The sequence below is a fragment of the Strongylocentrotus purpuratus genome, unplaced genomic scaffold, assembly GCF_000002235.5.
Source record: "Strongylocentrotus purpuratus isolate Spur 01 unplaced genomic scaffold, Spur_5.0 spur5_scaffold_1, whole genome shotgun sequence".
Classification (NCBI taxonomy): domain Eukaryota; kingdom Metazoa; phylum Echinodermata; class Echinoidea; order Camarodonta; family Strongylocentrotidae; genus Strongylocentrotus; species Strongylocentrotus purpuratus.
In genome coordinates, this window is record NW_022145594.1 from 2,467,959 (window position 1) to 2,489,059 (window position 21,101).

The following is a 21,101-nucleotide window of genomic DNA, read 5'->3' on the forward strand; positions in this document are numbered from 1 at the left end:
ATCATTACCATTATTGTTATTGTTGTGAATGTTGTTGGTATTCATATCATTATCATTAACATGATTATTTTCAACTCAGTAACGTGTCAATAACTGTTTTGTGGTAAATTATTTCAATTTGGTGATATAAGAGTTTGAAGTAGAGATGTCAGGTAAAAATTGACAACTTGTCCAGCTTTCCATGTCATGTCAGAATTATTCAAGAGTAACAAGTGAAATTGTGACGATTTTGACGCATCGTATCTGAATGCGGCAAATGGGTTGGGTTCATTGTGGGGTTACTGTTTACCGTTTAGGTTAGGTATGGATTAGGTTAGGATAGCCATGATTGCGTTGGGTCCGGGTCGAAGTAAGGTATTTGGTTCGTGTAGTAGAAACCGCGGAGCAACCGTCGCAAGAACGTGTGTCGTACAATCATGTTTCATTTATAAGTTTAACCTTTAGAATGTTGCGCGTTCTTATATTGTGTGTAGATGATGTTAGTGTTTTTGTTTCTGTTTTCCCCGCTCGCTTGCCTTTGCTTATTAGAGAAATCTATAATGGAAGCACATTGATGGATTTACTTTCGTTATTACATTTGCAGTGAAATTACACAAGGACCTATCCAGGATTCAACAAGAGGCGCGATAGAATTGATCACCATGCGTACCTATAGCGAGCCAGTAACCAAAGTAGAACTAACCACTGTTACTCAAATTTGGACAGAGCTCTATGAAGACTTACATGTACAGACCGATGAAAGTGCCTTTGAAACCTCTCCAAGTATTTCTACATTTCCGCCCGCTGATTGGTTGTGGGACCCTGTCACGTGGTCATGGTGGGAGATACTTCAGACCGTGTTTGCTTTGTTGGGCGTGATCGGGAACCTGCTCGTCATGGTGGTTCTGTTTCAGAGGAGGGCATCGAGAAGGCCCGCGGACACACTTATTGGCGCCCTCGCAGCGGCTGATCTTCTGACGTCACTATTTATGTTTCCACACTCGACGCCACGAAAAGTACCTGGAACGGTCTTCGGGAATTTCGTCTGTAAACTATTTAAGTCGTCTGCTCTTCTATGGGTATCCTGCTCTGCATCGATATTCACACTGACCGCGATATCGATTGAACGTTGCATAGCCGTTGTGTATCCGCTCAGAGCAAAACGATTATTAACACGCCGTCGGGTTGTGATAAGTATCGTTGTAATTTGGTTGTGCTCTGTAATGTTCGTTGGCCCCGAATTTGTTTTTCATATTGTAGAACCGCGATCTCACAATTGCATATTTCAATACCAGTCTACCGTTGCACAGGAAATCTATGGCATTTTTGTAATCTCTGTATTTTTCCTCATACCATCATTTGTAATGCTCATCGTTTATATTTTGATCGTAGCAACTCTTCATAAGCAGGTCCTCCGCTTTCCCCAAGGTCTACGAAATCATCACGCGAGTCCTGCGTGCAAGACCCTTCTTGCAAAAAAGCGCGCCGTTAAACTTCTATTCATCATTGTAGCCATGTACGTCATTTGTTGGGCCCCAAATACATTCGCTTACCTAGCCGTTAGTATCCACTGGGTGGGTGCAAGCTTTGTCTACAGCCCGCCATACGAAGGGCTGGTCGCTCTTGCGTTCTTTAACTCATGCGTCAACCCTATAATCTATAGCATCCACTGTCCCGAGTTCAGGAAAGCTTTGCTTGAAATTTTCACCCAAGAGTCGACACTGACCAACCGGGCACCTTTGTTTGGTCAAGATTTCAATGGACAGCTACAGAAGAGATCGTCAATTGGTACAATTTATTTGACAAATAGCGCACCGGGAAAGAATGATCGAAAAGCGTAATGCTAATTGAATCGAGACGTTAATAGGGACTTTTAGATTTGCACGTCGACATAGTGGACTGCTACGCGAGACGTCATAAGGCACCGTGCATGCATCATGTCGTCTCCGTCGTCGACTATCAGAAATGAGAACGCGTCCACCTTAATTTTCCCGTTGTCCTAAATATAGACCGCCTTGCACTTGTTTTCACATATGTGACGTCATCTCAAGCCGCAAGATGAATGACCAAACAGTCAGAGATATAATTTTGTCTTAGAGAAACAACAGTTTTCACAAAACTGAAGTAATTTTGGTGGTACCCTTCTCTTTATTCTCATTAAAACTCTTTTGTCCTGAACTGCGAAAGTTTGATTGGTGTGTTATAGCATCCGTATAAGGATGGCAGTGCTAGTGGCAGTATGCATGAGCTTCTTCTTCACACCTTCCTGTCGATGTATATCGTCGAGTGAAAGCTACAAGATCTCTATCTGTAGTCAACAGGGGCAGTCGACTACGTTGACACACCTGATCAGTGGACATTCACGCCGTTCTCGTCCACTCAATCAAAAAGTCCCTTTGTGATGAAGCAGGACTGCGTCACCAACTGGCATGGTCTTTAACACGCCATGGGAGATCTGATTCTTATTGGTGTAATTTATTTCTTAAATCAAATTGTATGGTTGTATATACTTCTTCTGGATCGCGTAACGTTCAATCGTTCGTTGATTATCACATAAATGTAAGTAGGCATGCTGTTTGATTCATTATACTTGTCTCAAAATTAAGAATTTTCTGATTCTAAATGAGACGATTCACATATTTCATCACAATGAATTTCGGACGCTGACACCAAAGAAGGCAACATAAATGTAAAGAAGTTATTTATCTATTTATGAAAAGAAGTATTTTAATTAAGTTTGACAAACGAAATTTATAGCTTCCTCTGTGTAAACATGTGTATAAAAATTCAAGATTCAAGATAATTTATTGTCATGTAAAAATACATACATTTTGTTTTTGGACATTTGAAGGTGCATCCACGTAAATATATATATAAATATATACAAAATAATTAAATTTTAACATAAAATTTTGTTTTTGTTTTTTAATTGAATTGAAATCACATCTAATGTTTTAGTTATTACCAACGGAACATTTTGTGCATTTTAGTGTGATGCTTATGTTAAGTCTACCGTTATTTGATATCAAATGTCATAACTGGAAAGACGATAGATTGACCACTAGTTCGCTTCATTGGCATTGCCCATCACCAAGAAGATGTAACAATCATGTCTGTGTCGTTACTCAAACGGTTAATCAAATCATGATTTGCAAAATATGAAAGGGAATAAACTTTGTTAGCAGCCACAACAGGGAAAAGTCACATATGAGTGCTCGTAAGACATTCAATACTCCTTCGTCTTGAAAAGGTATGAACGGATATTACTGCCATTAGACGTATATTTAGAAAAGAAAAGTGCAACTTATAAAACTAGTCGTGCTTGTAATTATTTGTATTACAGTTCTGTCAAAATAAAAACTTTCGTCAACCAAATTTGCGGTCATCTTACTCTACAGGTTCCACAACATATCTGAATGAATATAGGGAAATGAAGACTGTACCTCTAATCCATTACTCCTCGATAGTGGATTCGTAGATTTGACTTTCCGGATTACAACTTTCAATACACCTAACAACTAAATTATTTATATCCTTAGCAAGTTTTGTCATTTTCTGAGGTATATTTGTCCCAATATTCCTGAGAATGTGATTTCCTAATGCTTACATCTAATAGTATTCAATGAAGGCCCTAATTTAACCAGTGCACCTTTCATTCTTGAGTCAAGAAAACACAAACATCAAATTTAACCCATTGCTTACTGGAACCTGGTGGTCCCTGTGTTAAGCCTATGGGAATTAGATAATTCAGTAGCCAACGGGTGAAAAGGGTGTGAATAATTCAGATGTTAACTGTATGTGTATACAGTACAAGCTCGTGCATTCTCAATAGAATGGGGGATCATGTAAATGCTACGAATGATTATAACCATCGTAAACATATATAGTTAACTGAATGTCTTTAAAGTACAAATTTGTGCATTTTCAACAGAATGGGGGCATCATGTACATGTTATGAATGATTATAATCATCATAAACATAGTCATCAATATTTACAAGCACATTATTCCTTATAAATTCGTATGTCTTCCGAAACATTGACTGGCGTATCGAACATCCGAAAGACACACCCTAACCGTCTGAATTCGCTTAATCTTCATGATCATACAAAACGACTCCGGCAACTCGCATACATGACCCTTACCCCCCCCCCCCCCCCCCCCCCTCCGCCCGCTATCTTCATCAGGGGACGATTCCACCCACCCCTCTTTATCAAATTCTGGATACTCTATTCTCAAATTCTCAGATTCTCATAGATTTGCCCTTTGATAGTATCGTAGGTCTCTGTTGGTTTTGGTAGTGGTTTAGGAGGTCGGCCTTGCATAGAGGGCTTCTTAAAGGTCGCCATAGGAATGTAACCATCGTCGAATACATCCGCGTCTTCTGTCTCCGCGAATGGGACGTTCATGGAAGAGTCGTTATGCATGAATGCCTGCCGTAAGGAATAAACAATAATTATGACAGATGATTATATCAACTACGTAACGGAGGTCTGTCCACAATCAAAAGTGCAAGATATTAAAGAAATAAATTCCTTTGTCCTTACGAAATATAAGCGCAATTAGTATTATGTTTATAATGTAATAACAACTTTTCATAAGACAATATACCAATGAAAACAAAATTCATGCAAGTCCAAGACGGTTGAAATATTATTTTTTCACATTCTCATACTTTTTTTTTTGTCAAACGAATGTGATAACAGGGTGCAAGCAATTTTATAATCTGACACAAAGTTATCTTTTAATAATAATATGGATATTTATATAGCGCCGGTATCCGCCAGGCTCTGACGCTCATGGCGCTGTACATGCATACATGTATTACTATCACAAAAATATAACTTTCTTAACTAAAATAAAGTAAACTAAAACAACACAAATTATTACGCTACATTGACATGATTAAATAGCACTTTAGCTACAAAGTGTAACATTTATAATTCATAGCTAAACATTAAGGATCAAGTGTATATTCATTTTGTGTAATTCTATTGTTTTAAACATCAGCCCATTTAAGCAGCCCCGATACTCACTCGATCACGAGGTTGATCCGGTATCGCATATGTGAAATCTACAATGTGATATGAAAATACATTACATTAAAAAAAAAAAAATATCAGGACAGTTTTAAATTGTATCGAAGACAATTAGAAATCATGTTTTGTATGTTATGCTCGTATGCAATAAACAGAAACTGTAACATTTGAATGCGGGTAAAATGGGGTAAAAGATGTCACCCGATGGCCATAGAATGTTAACACGTTGGCAAGTGTCTCTCCCCTCCCCATTCCATTAGCCCCTCCCACTAAATGGAAATACAGAAACCAAAGCGACACGAAAAAATTAAAATGGGCGGAATGTGACAGCCCCTCCCCCTCATTAATTCGCTACCCGCTCAACCTACAATGGACTTATCTTCGTTCTCTATATTGACGGTTCGATTCTTACCTTCATAATCATCATCATCTGTGTTTCCTTGGGCATTCAGTCTATCAGGGGGTAGTGTCGGTGGTGGTGATGTTGGTTTCGGCGGCATTGAGAATGCAAGGGGTTGATAGCAACTGCTCGGGGATTGCGGGACTGTATCAGATGTTACGATTTCTAAAAGTGAGAGAGATAAAATGGGAGTTTATAAATAGTAAATTGTTAATAGATGAAGAGAAGTTGTGGTGTAGTGGATAAAAGTTGGGGATTCAGCTCCCTATCACAATGCTAACGTTCATTGGAAAGAAATTGGTCTACATTCGCTACACATCACTTAGGTGAGCTAAATGGATAAATGATAAGATCATTCATTGAAATGCACTGCACGGTATACAATAACGAATTTAAACAGGATTGCCATATTAATTCCTCAGAATTAATATATGCGTGTTCTTTAGAAAAATAGTATAGCGACTAACATACGATTATTCTAAGATTTTTCTAAAATAGAACTGCAGATTGTTAATCAGGAAACATCCGTTTAATTCATTGTTGCAAAATATACATGTAACTGATTAACATAGGTTTAACGCAATACGTTTTTATTTGATGAGTATTCCACCTGGTAATATCAAGATTAAACAAGGAGAAAAATGCATGTAACTTACTGCTTAGTGTTCTTATTGTCTCCTTGCTTCTCTTTCTCTTCCTGCACATACATCGACACAAGAGTATTATTATTACTAATAATATGACACCCCCGATAGCTGAAGCGATGATGATGATGATAATCCAAGGAATCTCTGCAAGTAATGTGAAAGTATAATACGAGAAGTAGTTTGGTAGTGTGATCAATAACAACTTTAATTACAGACATGAGTTGCTATAAAAATAAAGAAATCGGTAAAACTTTAGAACACGTTAGGTGAACATGATTAGCAGTTAATGTAAGCATTTCTTGCGATATTCATTTGGACACATGCATTGAAGATATAGTCTTTCAGCACTTACAGGATCCAAAGGTTACAGGCTACTAAGCAATCTAGTATGACGGATTGAAGGGAGAAGAAATCCGACTAATAAGCAGAAAATTATTAATGTCGAAAGTTGTAATTGCAATAGGTATAGGCTCTTCAAATTGGCAGAATCGGAATGACTCGGTGATGTAGTGACGGACAACCTTCCCATTTGTTTGAACGAACAAAGTGACTATATTTCCGAAATTTTCAAAGATATATACCTCGGGAGGTCTTTTTGTTTTATTTTACAGGATCTATGATAATATGCTATCCATATGATATAGTACTGCCCCAGTCGGGAGAGTTATCCACAACTACGTCACAAACTGAAGAGAATGTGAAATTCGCTTTGACTTAGTGATCTCATATTTTTTTAAAATCACAACTTTCTCATTATCGTTACTATTTATTTGAAATTTTCACCTTTCTGTTTATCTTATCTTTCTGCTTTCAAAATAAGAAAAATTACGAGGATGGAATTGCATTTTAAAACTCGATATAGTCAGATCTGGGGCCGTGTTCTGAAAACAATCCTCTATTTTATGTTAGGGGATAACGACGTTAATAGACATAACAAATTGAAATTGCGTGAAACTTACCATTAGTGTTTAAGCAGATTTAAGTATTTAACTTTACGAATACACGGTACGGTTTGCGCCAACAATAACCAATGACTTTTCGCAAGTTTGATTTGTTAGGGCAATTAATATCGTTAAACTAAAATGACGGATAACACTATTTCCAGAATACGAGTTGATGTACGATGTTTTGTAAAAAATCGAGTTAAATTCATACATTGCGTAACTGAACAGTGTGTACCTTGGTTGTTCTGGACTACCACCATACTAGGTACGCTGCACAATCCTCGACCACAGCTAATCCCTCGTAGTTGACCCGCTAATAGATCGCGCTGAACAGTCTTGACCACGCCCACATTGAGGCATCCTTCTCTTGTGACCCAGTCTTGACCCAGGTTGACCTCGACCTGGATGCAAAGGTCATTGGGAATGGCGCCCTCCATCGTTGACCCGCCTACAAACTGCATGATGACTACTCCCTGGCTTGGGCTGTATGATATTTCAAAACCTTCGAACCAAGGCAAAGACGTATATAAATACCACCAAGAGTGGTTTAAAATAGAGCGATAAATCTAGTGGATTGCTTTACAAACAGACACTGAGAACTATTATAGAAACTGAAAAATAGTTCTGCAATATTAGACACGTGTTTCTAAAAAAAAATTGATCACATCATTCAATCAGTAATATGCGAGGGAAATTTGATGCATTACACGCGGACAACTTTTAAAATTGTTTTCCACTATCGAACATGCGAACCTTTGATGCCCAACTATTGGACATATGACTCTTAAAAACTGCAAGACAGTCCTTATATATAATTCTCTATGTTATTCGTACCGTTTTTTTGTCAGACATAACTGTCATGGCGGTATGTCCACTGGGCCTTCTGAGAAGGTGAGGATCTTCATTTCTGATATTACCGTACTAACTACTAAGAACCATTATTAGTATCTCTCTTTGTTTGCTTTCTTCGCCCATCTGCAATGTCACCAGTTTGCCACTCATGTTATTTACTCAAAAAACAACCATGCATCAATTTACAACGTAATGGCAGAGCAAAATTACCAACCTCCAGTCTTGATTTATTTTGCTCCATGACAACCTTTTTAACACCGGTATAGATGAATGTGCCACTGGAAACAGTCACATTGTATTGAAACCTTGGTATATTTATCTCTTGGCAAATACAATGTTGAACAGGGAGATTGTTTTCATGGCATATATTAAAGTTAATACTTAAATCCTGGTTTAACTCACCTAGATCTGACGGTGATAGTGCTACAAAGCAAATAGGAGAAGACAGTGGTATTAGTACCGCATAGGTAACAAAAAAGCACATCATTTGAGATTTTCTCAACATCCTTAATCACAACATTGAAAAGAGTTAATAATCAAACATGAACCATATTCCAACTAAACTTGAAAACCATTCAGTTAAGTTCGAATATTATGCTTTCTTGTTCCTTTTTGTATATATTTCGATATTCAACTATACATAAATGTGTTTATTATGTATTTTATACAGGGTTCTGTTGAAAAGCAGTTTTCTATGTTCTGAAGAGACTACCCTTAATAAAGTACACAGAATAGATAACCTACTGAATTATACTCAAAGGCCTCCTTGCGATGTCAGTAATGAAGATCGTTTCAATTGTCTCAATTTATTCTCTTTGTGACTGCCATTATAAATCAGCGCACCAATGAGAAACAAAATATATTTCAAATGTCTTCGTGAACATACAATTAACAAAGACGTATGTGCCCAATTCTAAATGTTTAAACGAAATGCTTTTTAGGAGCGAAGAATTGCTTTTGTGAATGATTGAATGCATACATTTCTAATGGGTTGCGAGAAGATGCACCTTGGAAAATATATACTCGTTTTATCTTACGTTTTGTGGAGTTAGTCATAGAAATATGTTCACTCTGCCCGACTTCATTCTCACTCCATACACGTATTGTATACAAGGTGAAAGGCTTTAGAGTGTCTACTACAAATGTGAATGATGAATTCTGAAGGTTGGATAATTCGGGACATGACGTCACTGAATCAACCAAACAGTAAGCCAATCGAAACGTCTGTCTCCTGCCTCCATTGTAACCAGGTTTCCATGTGACCAATAACGATGTTTCTCTGATTGAGTTTCGGGGGGCTTGTAACTCAGTCGGGCGGTCTGGAATAGCTGCGATGGCAATCAAGAAATGGATGGGATTCAATGATAATTGATGTGGACAAAGGGTAATAGGTTGGCATGGAACATTTAAAACATCAACGATCTGCTGCCGTATTTCTGGAAACATTTTTGAAATTAGGTTTATAGGGCCTACATACACTCCTCATGAGATGGAAAAAGTCCCAGAAAAAGCACTCCCTTTTCAATTTTTTGAAAAGGGGAAAGCTCGAGTACACTCTTTTTGCAATATTTGGGGGCTTTTTCAGTTATTCCTATTACCTTATTGTAAAAGATGCATAACAAGTGCAGCTAGGTTATTGAATAAGTAATACTAACAAATGATTAGACAAACTCACTTGCGATTATTAACTCGACGACGCTCGCATCAATACCCAACAAGTTGTTCGCCACACAGGTGTAGTTCCCTGCATCCAGTGAGGCTGATATAGCTTTGATTTCCATCTCAACGCTGATCTGTCGGCTATCAATCCCACCGCTGCCACTCTCCGACCCTCTATACCGAGAGCTGCTCATGTCGATAGGCTCGTCATTAAAGTACCACGTGACCTCAGATGGTGGGTTCGAAATGACGTCACAATACAGAGTGGCTTCATTCCCTTCATTTTCGAGGATGGAGCCCTCGTCCGTTGAAGTGCAAGGGGGAACTGTTCAGACCGAGGAGACATTAGACACTGAGTATTAGCTATAGGGTATGTTTAACTTTGTAACGGATTAGACATACCTGATTAAATCATCTAAAATAATTTGAGCGGTACAAAGAACGCGCAAAAATATCTCAAGAAAGAAGAACAAAAATTGAAATACAAAATTACCAACACGTGAGTTCCATGTTATTTGATATACATGTTAGGGCTATATGACTCTTAGTTTCAATATGTTTTACTTCAAAAGATCAAAATGCAATAATGGATGTTATTTGTAAGAATTGTCCTAATTATTTATTAGTATTCTATAATAAGAACAAGTAGATAATGTTACGATTGCAATCTATTTCTGTTGGTGACACTAAATCTTACATGCTACTTGAAGCTCAAAGCTAGCAGAGAATGAGGTATCAAATCCATTGTTAGCGACGCATTTATGTATACCAGCATCCCCTGCGGTCACGGGTGCAAAGGTCAACACACTGCATACATGACCCGTTGACTGCCTCATCATGTAAGCGCTTTGAGAATGACCCTCAGGTGAACAGGTGACGTTACGAAGACCTTCAGAGTGCCACGTGATCATTCCTTTTGGAGTTGGGTTTGCGTCTGCGCAGCAGGTCAAGTTGATACTCTCCCCTTCTTTGACCTCTCTTAAGAGACCTTCCGGAACCGGAAACACTTCTGGAGGATCTATGCGGGAAATAAAATGGATCCAATAGGTTTTCTGCACTCTATAAGTTTTTCATTTACACGTATTGCTCCTAAACGATCTAAAAGAATCTTCTCAGATAGACTACTTGTTTTGCTGGCTTTCCGAATAGATTCGCGATCCTTCCTATGCGATGAGTTTCCAGAAAAGAGTTAAACGTTCATTGAAAAATGCATATATTTTGCGCTTCGTTCCTTGATTTCTTCCGGTGTGTCCAAGCATTCAAATCATAAAATACACTATGATAGGCCAGAGTAAGCCCTTTGAAATTATAAACGGGTGTGTGGAAAAAATCGATACAATACCGTCCTCTATGACAAGCTTAATATATCATTTGGCATTTCTTCCCTTTACCTTTTCGCAGTACATGTATATACATGTACTTCTTATTGTTGCTAACATGAATTGATCAGGTGAAAACTGACTGAACCCACAAGGGCGTATGACCAAGCAATTAGTGAAGCAACGCTAGAGGCTACATCATTCCGTTCTCCGTCACATTGGCCGAAGTAGGAAACACGACCATGCAACGTTGGGAAGGTCTAAATAGAGACCCATACTTGTCTAATCATGTTTATTGATATTGATACTTGACGTTGATTCGCAAATTCGCATTACAACAGACAATCATCACAGATCGTTACACACATATCTTGACATCGATTATATTGGTATCAGGTGATCATGAATACACTTACATTGAATATCCACAATGCAGGATTGACATATTTCGTCCGGACATAGCGTAGAGGGCACTGTACAGCATTGAAAATCTCTTGGACCTTGGTCTTTGGTGAAATACCTGTCATAAATGACCTCTGTCGTGACCCCATGGATTAGTGACGTCACATCTCTGTAATCCACCATGGTTCTTGTTCGAAGGACAGTCATCCCTTCTTCGATGATGCTCACGACAGTGGCTGGGTTGCTGGTTACTTGGCCACATGTAACAATAGCTGAGCCCCCATCTCGTACGACTGGGCATGTTGCTGAGATGTTCAACGGGCAATCTATCAATGGTAACGATATAATACTTGCTGACTGGATATCATACGAAAGTGCTACTAAATCATATAGCACCGTTTAGTCTCATTTGACAACGACCCCTATCGTCAGAGTCAGCAGCCTAACATGTTAGCCTATGGAATTTTACCCCCCAAATCGTTAAAAATTCATTTTTTGTTAAAACGAAAAGCACATCCACCCCGACATAAGTTATTACTAGCTCTTTCATTGGAACCCTCATGTCCTATTGACTTTTGAAAGTTCACCCACCGTAATTTGATCAAAATAGGTTGCAAGCTCGCCATTGCCTACATAACACATGTGAAACAAGTCGAACTTTGGACTCAGTTTACCAAGCGATTGCAAGGTTTTAGGTCAAGCACACGAAGGATAAGAAGCATGAATTATAATAGATCAGTTCTGATCGGTTCATTATGTCCATTTCATCTAAACCCCCACCGTAATTTGTCCATTGAAGATAAGCAAATATTTTGCCGAGGTAAGCAAAAACATGAATATTCATGATCGCCATGCCCTATTCGATTATTTACAGAGGGGTGCAATTGTGCACCAACCCGTGCACCACATCAAACTCCCCTACTTTAAGTCAAGTATTTCATTGTATTATGTAGTTTGGTAGGTTTATTTTAATAATTGTTTAATTGTCAAATATCTATGATAGTTTAAAGATATGGAAAATGTTCTTGTATTTTATATTTAGCAAAGCAATCTTACATACAAATTCACTAATCCGCCGATTGTCGTCTGCTATAAACGTCCAGCGAGGGAAAATGAGACAACCGGAGCAATATGTCTGCCTCGGCGACAATCATTGCGTCAAAAATATAGGATTATGGCTGTCATTAGGTTTAGAATAGGTTTACGGATAGGCTTAGGATTAGGTCTATGTTTATGTTTGGTCCAGTGTTGAAGTTAAGAATCGCAAGTGTAGGAAATCTACCGTGGAGCAATTGTAGCTGGAATATGTGTCGTGTAATATATACTAAAGGTCGCAAGCCTAATTATATTACTATGTTTTATGATGAGTTTCTCTCTCTCTCTCTAAACTCGTTTCGTTTTGACACGTTAAGAAATAAATTAATGATTCTGATGTTTAGGTACATGATAACCGTCTACTTACAACGAACGTTGAGTGTGATAGTGGCATTCGTCACGTGACTGACCCCACTCTTGAAACCAATATGTATGGCGCTGCACATCGCAACCTTCCTGTTGTCAGCTCTCACGGCATCAAGGCGAAGGGTGCTCACTACGGTGAAGCGCCCTCTAGTAGTCTCACTGGCCTCTTTGTTAGTCATGCCGGTCACATCTTGACCATCGATGTCCCAAATCACCTTCGGCTCCGGGAAAGCATCCGCCACTGTACATGTTATCCGACTCGATGTGCCTTCCATGAGGTCGTTTGCTCCTGCTATGGTTACCTCATTTGGAGGGCCTGCACGAATGACAGCAACGATTACAAATGCAACGGAATATATTCGAATAAATATCATATTTCAATTTTTCAAGTTTTTCAAGTTGCTATTGTTCCACATTTTACAGAAAATATAGACATACATATAAGATAAAAAATTATACAATACAATTGTAGTATAAACGAGCACATCTCAGTGATTCTTATTCATATAATAGATTAAGTAGAAAGTTTTCATGAAGCTTAAAACAATACCCTCATTCCTTCCATTATTATAATCAACATTAATCAATAGATGAAAACATTGTTCCATTGGACTGATGGAAACATAAGCATCAAATACCCTTGAAGAAGTATACAAAGTACTATGTTCACTTTCTAAGGTACAATTACAATGATTTGTAAATTCATTCATATCCTCCTCCAAAACATAATCACAAACAACCAAAACAATTAAACAAACAAACCAATCTCAACTTGAAATCAGACCAACACAAATATAATAATAAAAAATGAGAATGGCATATTACCAACGAAACAATCAATGCTTAAATCATTACCTTCCCATCACTGAATTAGTTTAAAATGATGAATTTAAATGTGGTAGTACGGACCATTTTCCTTTTTTCTAGGAGCAGTTAGAAATGAAATGATATATGTACCATGAACTTGCAGAGTAACAGATCTTGACACTTTGCGCACTGCTGAACCTATACGAATAGTAGCTTCACATGTCAAGAGTTGATTATGGTGAAGTTCACTTGAGATGTTTAGCTGGATTCGTGAAATGGTGTCCATCAGGCGTTCACCTCTGATCGTCACCATGGATACTGCGTCCACGGTTTCACCCAGTCCTGGAGGTTGTCCGATGGTCCATGCTAGAGTAGCAGCAGGCGAGGCTTCAAGCACGGAGCATTCAAAGTTCATGGTATCCCCATCGTCTACCTCGAGGTTACCTGTCAATGTATTATCTGAGTCGGCATCCTTCAGTGACATCTCACGCGGGAGGGCTAAGAACAGAGGAAGAAATTGGGCGTTTTTTTGTATTAATAAATAACAATAATTATACTCAGTTTTTATATAGCGCAATATTCCACTCACTAAGCGCTTCCAAACTTGGAGATTATTACCCCGGCTGTAGCTGTGCTGCCATTACGGCGCTCTAGCATTTCAAAGAATTAATTCCTGCCAGGTACCCATTTACATCACCTGGTTCAGTGTGGCAAATGTAGATCAATGTCTTGCCAAAAGACATTAGTGTCTCGAACCGCGGACCTTGTGATCGACAGTCCGGTGACTTAACCACTCGACCACGGCACCTCTACTTGAGATCCTCTTTAGGTAGTTGAACGTAAGATTAAATTTTACCAAAGTATTGTATGGTAAAATAGGTAATCTGTAATGAAGGGTTCATCTTCGACATTAGGTAATGACTGAAGTGACCACGTGGATTTACATATGCATCTACATTAGGAAGTACAGATCAAGTCCATAATGAAGTCAACTTGAAACAGCCGTATATTAATGAATACTTTATTTTATATTTGGTTTGAAAAGCAGGGCCCCGTCTTACAAATAGTTGAGACCAATCGCAACTTATTTGCGATTGATATCAAGCGCAACTATGTACATAAGAGACAGGAGACTGCAAACTTGCGATTGATTGGAGGACCTGCGATTGATTTGGATTAGTCGCAACTCTTTGTAAGACGGGGCCCTGATCACTTGAAACTGAACTAGATCAATAACATATTTCTACATGGCACGAAATTGCCATTTCAAAGAATCCATTGATGTTACAGAGATAGGTTGATGATAAATAAGAAGTATACGAATCATTTCCTGCGCTTGCTAAGAGCTTGGAAAACGAGAAACCGGCAAAGTTGTAGAGTTGACAATAATTGTCTCAATCACTTAATACCCATTTTTGTAAAGAGCAAATCATGTTCACAAACATTATTTCTTGTCATTACCACTTAACAACTTTACTACTTAAAGGGATCCGGTAACTTTGTCTCAGATTCTTAAACGAAATCCTGGATTTAGCTCATGCTGCAAAGATAATTACAAACCTTTACGTCAGTCAGGAACTCCATGACTTTTATAAGCCTATCGCCTGTCTGATTATCAAGATATTTATGATTGGCAATCGAAACCAAATTTTGCGTTTGCCAAACGGTTTTCATAACACTACAGTCTATTAGGGGAAACGAGTATGGTAAAAACCGGTCAATCAAAGGTTTTTACTTTTTTGAGGCATTTCTTGATCATTTTCAAACGCAATTTTTGTTTAGGGCTTCAATATTACTTCATATCACAAACACGCAGGGCCGCGTATCTCAGATTTAACATTGTTAAATGATGCCTTTAACAATGTTGGTGAAAGTATAAACTGCTTAGAAACTTACCCATTACTCGTAATATCACTCTAGTTGTAATTTGAGAAGAAAGTGCCTGATGTGAAGCAGAACACTGCAGCCTCTTCCTATCATGAGCTAGGTTGGGTGTAAATGTCGCGTTTCGCCATGTGATAACCGTGCGAGCATCCATTGCTGAAGCGTTATTAAACTAGATGAACAATATTTAGAAATGACAAATATATAAATATCCGGTGTATACATGGCTCTTTACAATAATGCTTCAAAGAACATGACCCCAAATGATCCCAGTTGTGGGGTCTGGCGGCATGCCTGAGGTATTAATAGCCAACATCAAATTAACAGTATTTTTAATTGTATTTTGAGAAGTCTGTATGTCTCTCAAAAACCGTTATGGCTATTCCGTGGTCTCCCATTACCTTATACTTTTTAGTAGCTTATGAACATTCTGTATATGTTGCTGCATAAATGGTCATAAAATAAACATGGAGTTTAAGATTCAAATGACCTTAAAATAAATATGACGATTTTTCATTCACTGCTTTAGAATCCTAAACTACACGTATTAAACACGATCGCAACTAGGCATTGTGGCGTGCGCCTGTAATCCAGCTAACAGTGGGAGGTACAAACTGATTCAGCCGAGGACGCAGGTTCGAAACTGAGTCACGTCTTTCGGAAGGTGACGTTAAAAGGCCGGTCCCCAGACGTAAATAATCATATCTGATTGATTGAAACACGTCTGTAAAAACCCAATACACACACACACACACACACACACTCAACTATTCAAAAATCAGCTCATGGGCAATATACCTATTGTATGTCTGAGAGAAATCATGTACGGTTTGCAAATTTCATAGGATGACACTCAAGGCTTGTCATATTGCCTTAGGTTGATTTTCAAAAACACTTGCTATCGTGTTTTGATATCATTACCACAACCAACGAAGTTGTCTGGGAGGAAATTTTATTATTCACTCGTGCATTCATTCATTCTTCTAATCAATTATCCCATAAATTAACGTTATATATTGCCGAAGTGAATGGCCGCATGGAAATAAATATGTCTCGAACGAGTGAAATACTATTTAGTTATTTACCTGATCAGATTGACGAAGCTGCAGGTCAAAGTTCATATCTACCTTAGACCACGTGATACTCGCACTCGGTTTACTTGACCCGGAAGTACAGGTCAACGTGTAAGGTTGTCCACTAATAACGACCACTTCTCTGTTGACAGGCGAGATACCGACGACGGTGATCCCAGATGGCGGAACTGAACAAATACATTTCAGAAAAGGCTCAACTGAGAATAGATTTAGAAATACTATTATAAACTTCAGGGACAGTCTTGCCGAAATCTATTAAGCCCCACCTTTTCAACAAATGTGGGGTAATTGTGTGTCCAATTAACTTGTGGGCAATCAAAATTTATATCAAACCAGGCAAACTTATTCATAAAAGACACATATTTGGCCGGACCATTAATAACGAAATGCATGTCGAACATTATTTTTCCAGGATTTTCTTATACTCAGTTTAGAGTGTGAATCTTGAAAATGAAATGCCCATATAACTTTCTTTCTTTTTTTAAATCTCGTTTTGGTTTAATTATTCCCACGTAGTTTTGATTTGTTGACTTAGAACAGTAAGGCCAAACTTGTAAGCCGCCACTCCCCTTTCTATGACGACGTAACAGCTAGAAGTCATCTCGTAAAAAAGGCCAAAGTTAAAGATCTGAATAATGGCGCTTCAAATATTGTCATCATCATCATATTTTATTCATTTCATGTCACCTAGGAAGATTCAACTCCCCTTTTTTACGCGATGATGTAACAGATATACGGCAATATCTAAACAAATTCCGGTTTTTATATAACAATCATCATCACCGTCATCATCTTTTGTTCATGTATTGATATTTAATAACCCGCATCTCACCTAGGACAACTAGGTTGAACTCGTCTGACCCGCCACTTCCCCCTTGTGTGATGACTAAACAGGTATACGACATCTCGTCATCGAAGTCAACGTTCAAGATCTCCAAGACGGCGTTCGATGCTCCAACAAACCACATTCGGTATTTTTGAGGTTGGATTATGTTCGTAATACTTGAGTTCGATTTACCACTGATGAAGTTGCCCCGGGTATCGGAGTCCCAGTATACTAGACCGGCTGGCGTGGAAGGAGGCGGTCGGTAGTCGCATCGTAAAATGGCACTCCTTCCAGCGATGGCTAGGCCTGTCTGATGTACCACTATACCAAGGCTATCCAGTCCAGTTACCACTGATATTATACCTTGAAAGCAGTCAAAAAACATATAACGTGATCGGCTATTTGTTATAACTTTAGTCGTGCTAACAGCTGGACGATGTTTGCAGTCTTTTTATTTTGGAGGGGAGGTATACAAATCCAATGTTACATTTTCCTAACTAGTATTATGTTTAGGATTATGGAGAGTCAGCAATGAAAATATTAACTGAATGAAAATAGAAACTTTGCTCACCATATATAATTATGACGACAGCACCCGTTGTATTAGGTAAGCCAATCCAAATAGATGGTGCCATTTTACTTTTCCTGGTAACAACATTGGCTAGAAAACAGACAGGATTCGTATTATTAGTAGTTTCATTGGTAACACTATTAGAGGGCGCAATAGCTCAGTCGGTAGAGCAGTGGTCTCGTAATCCGGTGAACCGGGTTCGAAACCAAGACGATGCGTTAGTGCCCTTAATTTGGTAAGGCATTAATTATTATTACCAGGCCCCTCAAAGAGGACCTTAAGCCGTCGGTCTTCTGGTTGCTTACAAGCATTTATGCTTTCATTTATGCTTATCAGGTAAAATAACCACCATCACCATTATTATTATCATTATTACTATTAGTAGTTGTAGTAGTAATATTATTATTATTAACATGATCGCAACTACATTCGAAAGATCAACTCAAGGCAATTATAGTCGTACCCAACTGTATACCCTATGGAATCATGTCCATTTGTTCACATGCTTCAAACTGTGATGGCTTTTTAAATTGCCTTAATTTGATTTGTTTTTTCGAAAGCAATTGCGATCGTGTTTGTTGCCGTTGTTGATGTTGTTATTAGTATAAGTTTTATTATTATTAGTAGTAGTAGTAGTTGTAGAATTAGTAAATGGGTAGTAGTATTAGTAGTGGGTAGTAGTAGTAGTATTAGTATTAGTAGTAGTAGCAGTAGTTGTAGTACTGTAGTAGTAGCAGCATAATTATCATCTTCATCATCAAATTTATTTTATTTTAATCATCAATACATATAAGATAGGGAATAATCGAAGGTAGGCCTACTCAATTTTCTATCTATGGGTAAATAAACAAAAATAACAGTTCTGAAAGAGGTATACCATCAGATTGATGTGTGTATGTTTGTTTTTATTCTCCGATTCGAAATTTAATAGACAACAACTCCAAAAGGTATGATGGAGAAGTTTGAATGAAATCGGACACAAAAATATGAAAGTTGTGACTTTATGAAAATTGTAATCATTACGTATGAGCACTTGATATTGGCTGAATCGGTAATGTCACTGTGACGTAGTGCCGGGTAATTTGTCCATTGTTTCAACATATAAAATGAAACTTATTTCATTGCTGTACACGAAAAGACTGGAGAGTTGTCAACGACTACGTCACAATCCACAGATCATTTTGCCAATTTGAGACTCCTTTTGATTAAGGATCTCATATCTCAAAACTCCCTTGTTATTGGTCCGATTTTTTTCAAACTTTCGCCATTTTATTTGTATTATCTTTCTGCTTCGATTCCTACAAAAGAAGTTATAAAAAGGGTTGGATTCCTCTTTATAGTGAAAGACTTTCTTCAAATGGAATTTCCTCTTCAATTTCCAATTTCAAATAACGGAGTATATTCTAATCATCTTTGTGAAACTGAACCCTTCCAAAGAGGGTCGCACCCTTCTATAGTTTGCATTTTGTGAAATTATTGTTTATTATTACCTAATAGGACTAGATTTACGTAGAAATGAATGAAATTGGGTATATTTAATGTAAAAGGGATAAATATTTACTTCATGGAAAGTTTTTATTTTTGTACTATTGTTGACAAACATTACTTTCTCTTATGGAAAACAATTATGATCTACAATTCGTGATTGAGACGAATAGAAGAAATTTGTCTAAAATCATGATCTGTACTATGATTTAAACTCACCTGTTTGACCAATCTGTTTATCACCGAAGGTATGATGATCCCTGCTCAAAACATGACTACTGTTGATCAAGGGAAGCTACGCATATAATCTTCGCAAAATAAATAACCCTGACAGGCGATAAGTTATCGTTTACATGGGCGTCAGAGCGAAATTGTGAGGGAGGGGCGGGGTTGTAACGATTCACGACTGTAAAGTTATCTGAATAGCTCTCTTTTTGTCAGATTGAGAGATGCGAGCAAAGCTGCCCGAATATGAGTGTATGTTGCCCCAAAATGAGATAAAGGTTCCCCCAATCGGTAATTTATGTCAACGGGTTCGGTGGGAGGAGGGGGGGGGGGGGGAGATTGCCCCAAGTCTCGTACTCCAATGGTCGTATAGTACAAGTCTTTACTTCCGACATATTCATAATTCATAATTGATGTTTATGATTTATAACAGATCGATTGTTTTCCAAAAATAATCGAATCGATACAGAAAGAATTGGTACTTAAGCGAGTGGATTTTCCCTCTATCGAAAGTGAGACAAACAACGCCTGATAGAAAGGTCAGATTCGAGAGCTTTGGTACGTGTCTATGACACTAGTCCGCGTAGAAAATATAATTTTGTGTTGGTTCCCATCCACTTCCTTTTGAATACTGATTTGTTTGTTAGATTATCGTTTGTTTGATAAATATTTTTAAAAATAGGGAAAATGCGGAGGGAAAGACAAATTTCTTTGAAATTTTCTGGGTCACATAATTGGGTTATCGTAATTTATTGGGTATAGGCTCAATTAAAAATCCATGTTTGCTTTTGATTTTATGATAAGGATAACATGTCAATTTATGTAGCGCACCTACCATATGAATATACTCTTCTGCGTCTAATACAGAGATGTTAGTACCTACAGAATTATGAGACCGAGTCAGGCAATACCATCAACAGTGGCGTCGCGTTTAGCGTTTAGCGTTTATCATTTAGCGGTTTACTACATCAGCGTTTTTCAACCTTTTATTGTCACGGCACCCTTTTAAAATTCAACGAGTTTGGAATCATCCCAATCCAAAATTCATAGAAGAGGATTTATTATCTATCCCTCATATTCAAAGAGTGACGTATAGGCCTCTTTCCCGAAAATATACTATCCGGATCTGAAATATTGCGAGCGAGCAAAAAATTATCTATACGTTATGTTTGTTATGTTTGTATGTTTAATGTTTTTTTTATGGAGAAGGTAATAAATGAATATAAATTAATATCTTTTTTTTTTTCGTATGTCTTCCATCTTTCACTCCTTCACCACTTCTTTTGTCTCCTTTTTCTTATCTGGTGTATGCTACACGAAGGACACTGATCGGAAATCCCACAGCAATTGTCGATAATCGTTTAACGCACATTTTACAACAGATTTTTTTTCAAAACTTATCATGTTGACCCAATGTTATTGATTCACATAATGTTATAATCTTTGAAATGCGTTTTAGACCAATCTATCTCCATATAATTGCTGACGTTCTTTTTCCTTTTTGTTC

The 21,101-nt window shown here is 37.9% G+C and overlaps 2 protein-coding genes across 2 annotated transcripts; one reads left to right on the forward strand and one right to left on the reverse strand.

The window, feature by feature from the left end:
* Positions 1 to 641: 641 nt before the first annotated feature.
* On the forward strand, positions 642 to 2,269 carry LOC115920899 (apelin receptor-like). Its single transcript, XM_030977646.1, has 2 exons — positions 642 to 1,199; positions 2,186 to 2,269. Exons 1-2 carry the CDS (start codon positions 642 to 644, stop codon positions 2,267 to 2,269), a joined length of 642 nt encoding a protein of 213 aa, XP_030833506.1.
* A 1,887-nt stretch (positions 2,270 to 4,156) lies between these two features.
* On the reverse strand, positions 4,157 to 19,695 carry LOC100891889 (nephrin). Its single transcript, XM_011678157.2, has 17 exons — positions 19,589 to 19,695; positions 17,885 to 17,974; positions 17,320 to 17,676; positions 16,479 to 16,654; positions 15,406 to 15,565; positions 13,660 to 14,007; positions 12,704 to 13,018; positions 11,256 to 11,567; positions 10,218 to 10,538; positions 9,537 to 9,845; positions 8,899 to 9,189; positions 8,264 to 8,284; positions 7,245 to 7,511; positions 6,075 to 6,209; positions 5,431 to 5,583; positions 5,016 to 5,053; positions 4,157 to 4,412 (listed from the first exon to the last, which is right to left on the reverse strand). The coding sequence occupies exons 2-17, from the start codon at positions 17,946 to 17,948 to the stop codon at positions 4,215 to 4,217; spliced, it is 3,465 nt and encodes a 1,154-aa protein (XP_011676459.2). The 5' UTR covers positions 17,949 to 17,974; positions 19,589 to 19,695; the 3' UTR covers positions 4,157 to 4,214.
* Between the last annotated feature and the right edge of the window lie 1,406 nt (positions 19,696 to 21,101).